This window comes from Colobus angolensis, unplaced genomic scaffold (genome assembly GCF_000951035.1).
Source record: "Colobus angolensis palliatus isolate OR3802 unplaced genomic scaffold, Cang.pa_1.0 Scaffold143, whole genome shotgun sequence".
Lineage (NCBI taxonomy): Eukaryota > Metazoa > Chordata > Mammalia > Primates > Cercopithecidae > Colobus > Colobus angolensis.
In genome coordinates this window covers 3,980,463-3,986,933 of record NW_012114522.1, presented here as the reverse complement: position 1 = coordinate 3,986,933, position 6,471 = coordinate 3,980,463, and the positions used below count along the sequence as shown (strand labels likewise).

The 6,471-nt window shown below is 42.9% G+C and overlaps 1 protein-coding gene across 1 annotated transcript in view; it reads right to left on the bottom strand.

The window, feature by feature from the left end:
- LOC105507057 (chromosome unknown open reading frame, human C4orf50) overlaps positions 1-6,471 on the bottom strand; it is a 39,951-nt gene that overhangs the window by 25,332 nt on the left and 8,148 nt on the right. The window contains exon 2 of the mRNA XM_011935423.1: positions 2,214-2,378. Within this exon, the coding sequence (XP_011790813.1) occupies positions 2,214-2,378 (165 nt within the window). The remainder of the gene's footprint in view (positions 1-2,213; positions 2,379-6,471) is intronic.

Here is a 6,471-nt window from a genome sequence, read left to right as displayed (position 1 = left end):
AAACTCTTCTTCAAATAAGACATACAAATGACCCATAAGCACGTGAAAAGATGTTCCACATTATTAGCCATCAGAAAATACAACTCAAAACCAATGAAAGACAATTTCCCACTAACTAGGATGTCTATGATAAAAAAGACAGCTAGTAGCAAATGCTAGTGAGGGTGAAAAGTTGGAACCTTCCTACACTGCTGGTGAGAACATGAAATAAAATGATCAGAGACACTCTTCCTCTTTAAAGCAACTGCGATTGAGATGTTCAGGAATTATATTACAAAAATTTCATCATAAAACTGAGAACTGCTAAAAAGAATCCTAGGGAAATTCTCAACCTGCAAAATACACGAACTGAAATTAAGAACTAAAGTGAATTTAAGAGCAAATTAGATTCATCCAAAGAGTACTATTTAGCTGGAAGAGAGATTCGAAGGAAATACTGAAACTGAGCAGAAAGAAAAGAGAATGAAAATAATTTAAAATATACTTAAAGTCTAATTCACGTGTAACTGAAGTTTCCACACACCCCTCCTCCCCACAGGCCAGTGACAGATAAGACAAAAAAGCAATACTAGCTCTTGTGTTGGTTGAAGGCACAGTGAATGAGTCATACTCAATTATTGCTGGTGGCATGGAAGGGGATACCACTACTTTGGAAAGCAATTTGTGATATGTAGCTAAGACTCAACAATATTCCCACCTTTGGAGCCCGTAGTCCCAGTTCTCTGAACTGTTTTATATAAACAGTTATCTGTAAGTTCATAGAAATAGCTCTAGATGTAACAATTGGGGAATAGTTAAGGAAACCACATCCACCGAATAGATTACCACACAGCCAATCACAGACAAAAAATCATAGATTACTACACAAACAGTCATACGCATGAGGACTATGCAGCCACATGGACAAATGAACATAAAACTCTACATATAACATGCTTTGATCTTACAAAAAGCACATGGGAGAAGAGCCAGAAATTATACCATAATGCTGAGGCTGTATTTTTCATCTATCAACTTGTTCAAAAATTGTAAAGTTGCTAACATTCAGGATAACAAGTTATGGGCAAATGAGTAGACTCGTTTCCAAAATGATGGCATCATTTTGCTATCATTTTGGAGGATTATTTGCCATTACCTATCACAATTAATGATTTATACATCCTTTGTTTTGCTGGAAATTTCCCATTTAGATATACAGCAGATGTATATGCCAAGAGATAAAAATGTTCATTGAAGCTGCGTTTGTAATGCAAAGAAACGGAAACAACTTGAATTTCCACCAGCAAAAAACTTGATTAAACAAGTTATGATTTGGCCTCATGATGACATAATACACACGATTTTAAATGAATGAGGTCACTTTGTATGTGTTGATATGAAAATACCACAAGATTCTTAAATGAGAAAATGAAGATGCAGAATAGTTTTGCACAGTATAATTTCAAACATGTACACATCTACACACATTCAGAAAGTGGGTAGATAGGGTTGAAAAAATATGGAAGTCAGAAAAGGTTGAGGTTGAGAAGAAGGAAAGCTTTTATGTTTTTTATTTAAAAAAATTTAGATGATTAAGATTTGCAGAGAGTTGTAAGAAATAATACAGAGAACTCTCTCGTACATGTTTTTTGAGACAGGGCCTTGCTCTGTCACCCAGGCTGGAGTGCACCCTGGTACATTTTGCCCAGTTTCCCCCAGTGGGAATATTTTGCAAAACTATAGTGTCATATCACAACCAGGAATTGAAATGGCCGCAATTCACTGAGCTTTTTCAGCTCTCTCCAGTTTTACGCGTGTGTGTCTGCGTGTTAAATTCTGTGCAATTCTGGTACCTGTATACTTTTGCATCTGCACCGCCATGTCATAGATACATCCACTTCCCTCTGACAGAGGAAGGGCTTTAACTTTTATTTATATGACACTATAAACTTGCTTGACTTTTTAAAGAAACCACACATGTGCATTTTTAAATTTAACAGAGAAGGGATCATAGAGTCTGTGTTTTTCTTCCTAGTACTGTCCTATACTTTAAAAATCCAGTACCCTAGAACTTAAAGTATAATACAAATAAAATAAAATAAAATAAATCCAGTACCTGCCCCCGACCGGCTGGAAGGGTGAGGGAGCGCTCAACTCATCCTTATCCACTCCCCAAATGCCCTGGGGTGTGGGAGCCCTGGCTGACAAGAGGGGAAAGAAAATGTTTCCCATACCTTGGTCTGGAGCTCCTCCTGGAGGCGGGTGGCCTCATTCCGAGATGCCTGGTGGGCAGCGCCCTGGTCCCGGAGCTGGCACTGCAGGGTCAGCACCCGGTGATGGAGCTGCTGGGCGCGCAGCCTGGGATCCTCCTCAGTAACCTCGGCCTCTGAGTCCTGGAGCTGCGGAACGCACGGATTTGAATGAAATTTTTAGGTTATCTTCCAAACAATTTGCCTTAGCCAACAAACTGTACCTGTTTCCCCACTCCTTAGTTTGTTTTCTTGTTTTGTTTTTTTCCCACTTACATTTCCCTTACAGTAAAACAGTTTTAGAAAATAGGGTAGCAGAAATCACTCCCAATCCGTTTATCCTGCAGAAGCTTTATTATCCATAGATTTTCTGCAGACTTCCTGCTAAGCCCCTCGACATGTGCATGTATAAGAGCGGGTGGTTCTGCTTGGTTTCCGGAGGGGGACGTTGGGGAGGGCCTGGAGAGTCCCAGAATACAGCCTGGAATATTAGCTTCAAAAATATGTGCAGTGGGGTGGCATTCCAGAATCTGCTGTAATAGATGCCAGTCACTGTCATACTGAAACAGGGTGATGAGTGAAATTGAATGTTCCAATCAAATTATGAGATGCTTATTACACTAAAGCATAATATATTTATATAAAACAGAAGATACTATATCTCCCATAGGCACTTTTCTTAAATCAATACAATTGCCTCTTACTCTTCTTGGATCTAACGTGAGAGTAGCGGGTTTCATTCAGATGCCAAAGGGAAATCCTGGGAGGGAGGACAGTGAGAGGGAAGAGGCTGGCTTTGCATTGTGGGAAGTGTGGCAAAATGGGAGAGGTGCTACTGCCCCCAAATGGTTTTGAAGTCTAAATTCTTATTTTTTTAAAATAACTCACATACATACACACAAGCATACATAAACATACATACTAACACATATTTTTCTATATAAAATTTAAAATACTATATATTTCTTTTGTTTTCTGCTTTTCTCCCTTAACACCATGTCCTGGACGTTTTTCCATATTACCAAATAATGTTGAAAATGCTGTTATTAGTATATACGCAGCCTCCTGTGGCCGTGCTGAACACTCAGATTATTCTAACATTTTGCTGTTACAATTGGAACTGTGACAAAGACTTTTGTACCTAAATATTTGGACATACCTCTGACGCTTTCCCTGAGATCATCAGGGGGTATTTCCAGGTCAACAATGTGGGCATCTTTTTTTATTTTTATTTATTTATTTATTTATTTATTTGAGATGGAGTTTCGCTTTTGTTGTCCAGGCTGGAGTGCAATGGCATGATCTCGGCTCACCACAACCTCCACCTCCCAGGTTCAAGCAATTCTCCTGCCTCAGCCTCCTGAGTAGCTGATTACAGATATGTGCCACCACACCCAGCTAATTCTGTACTTTTAGTAGAGATGGGGTTTCTCCATGTTGGTCAGGCTGGTCTCGAACTCCTGACCTCAGGTGATCCACCCACCTTGGCCTCTCAAAGTGCTGGGATTACAGGCATAAGCCACCACGCCTGGCCTGACATGAGCATCTTTAAGCTCTTGGTTTATGCTGCTAAGGTGGCCTTAGAAGGGAACAGCACTGCTGAAAGTTCCATTTGTGAAGATTTAGGAGCCCAGAAACTCAGATGCTTCTCAAACGCCCTTCCCCCTTGTGAAGGCAGTTCCCTTTTCCTTTAAGGCAGATTCCCTGGGAGTTGTAAGACCCCCAAAACTCATCCCGACCTAGCAGGGGTAGGTAGGAGGGGGAACCCAAGCTACCCTGCTTGGGAAAGAGAGACGAGGGAGAAGAGGAGGAGAAGGAAGAATCCAGGTGGCTCCATGGCTGCTGGGGCATCTCTCTTGTAATAAAATATACAATAGCAGAAGAAGATATTTTTAATTAATAGAAATATACACCACGTGGGCCTGAGATGCACAGGCTGGGCCCTGTCAAGAACAGATGGGTGCTCCGAATGGTCCCGTAAAATTCAGCTCCAAGACTTCAAAACAACTTGGCCTTTCTGGGAAGTACGTTGCCTCCTCTGCTTCCCTCCTCTGGCAGTGACCTGGACTGGGGCTTTGTCCCATGGGTCCTCAGAGAGCACCCAAGTATCCTCTAAAGAGAATGGCTATGCAGGTGGGGCCAGTCTCTTGTCCCATGGGACCACCCCACACAGTAGCCCTGCGAGCTGTCCAGTGAGTCTCCTGCTGTCTAGCAGACATCATGAGCACATGTGCTGGCTGTACACTGGCCTGAGATGGGCGGTGCTGACACTGCCCTCCAGGAGCTCAGGCTGGTGGGGAGAATGACAGGCAGGTAATTCAACATTCAATATAGTCTGATAAAGGGAAGCCAGGAGGCTGTGATGACCTGAAGGGAGCACTGAACAGAGACATCATCCAGTTGGGGGGTGGCAACTGTATAGCAACCACATTCTGGGTTGCGGGGACAGTACCAACTTGTAGCATTTGCCAGTTTCCATGGTATGAATATTCCCACTATGACTGACTACAAGCTACCAAAATGGTATAATTGAAGGCAGAGTTCAGAGGAGATGCACATGAGTTGGCTCTGACTTGTCTCTGCACAGAACCCAGCCTGGGGGTGGGGAGAAGCTTTCTGGAAGAGAGGCCCCCCAACAGGAGACTTAGAGGAGAAAGCTGGGTGCAGGGAGGGGTGGATGAAGAAGGTGAAAAATGAGGGCAGAGGTGGCAGCATGGAGTGTGGAGGCTGGGGGTGTAAGCAGCAACAGTGGAAGCTCCTGAGGGTCTCAGGGGCCAGAGCACTGCTCACTGTAGGAAGTTGGGATCTCATGTCCAGTGCAGTAGGAAGCCACAGAGGGTTCTAGGTCAAAGAGTAACACATCAGGTGTTGGTGACTTCCTGTCCATCACCAAGTCCCATGGACTCCAGCTCCAGTTTTCACTCCAAATTTCTCAACCCCAGTGTCACCTCTTGGCTATCCAGCCACCAACTCCTTTCAACCTGTTCTCCTTCAATTCACCCAAATCATTGTTCTCAGAGCAGGCAGATCTTTTTCTAGTATAAATTGGGTCACATCATTCTGCTCAAAACCCTCTGATGGCTTCCTACGACATCTAGAAAAGATCAAAACAAGGGCCTGCAAGCCTTCTACAACCTAACTTGTCACAGCTTCTCCAGCCTCATCTCACACTACACCCCTCCTTGCCCATTGGAATCCAGCCACTTTCTGTTTTTCCAATGAGCCAGCCTCTGTCCTGCCTCAAGGCCTGGCCACTTGCTTTTCCCTCTACCTGGAATGCTCTTCCTCGCTGCTCTTTTCTAACCTTGAAAGTCTCAGCTCAGTATTCAGCTCCTCAGATTTCCACACTCCTACTCACTGGTGTTGGACAACTATAGAATCTGGGGAGAATATATATAAGTAATGCTTTGCAGGCATTGGAAGATGACTGCTGCAGGTCCACAATCCTTAAGAAAAAGCATGCACAACAAGGCAGGCTCCACATTTTCCCTGGATTTCTCTCTGAAACGTTTTCCAAATAATGGTCCTGAAAATAGAGCCCAAGCTGAAAGTGGTAGTCCTTATAGATGGAGAAATAGAGCTTGGAGTTTAGGGATGCTAAGACTGCTGGGGTTTGTGGAACAAAGTAACAGGGAAGAGAGAACTGCAGAGAATAAAAGCCCAAATATTGTCCTAGAAATGTCCCTTGAGTCCTTGGTTGAATCATAAGCTCTGTGACACAGTAGAAGACTCTAAGCCTTGCAAAGAACAGCAGCTTGGAGGTTAATTGGTGAAGAGATGTCACAGGTCACACACTTCTGAGAAGATGACAGAGTTCTGGCAAAGCCAAAATGGAGAGGACTTGGTGAATGCTGTGGAACTCAGCTGATGTCACTGAGAGGCCATGCCCTAAGAGCAAGGGCCACACCTTAGGAGTAATATCAAGCCCTACTAGGTCTGAGGGCAAAACTTCAATAGACCTACACAAGAATAAGATGATCTGCTGATCATACAACTATCTGCCAGAATAAAATTCACTCAACATTCTTTGGAGAAAGACAATAATCAGGAATCTTCATAACATATTTTATACAATGTCCAACATAAAAGTTTTTGAAATTCCTAGACATGAAGAAGCAGAAAAAAATGTGACTGTTCACCAATAAACAAAATAGTCAATAGGAGCAGGCAAAGAGATGATCCAAATACTGGTGTTAGCAGAAAAAAAAAAACCCTCAAGGTCTTAAAAATAATTATGATCTAT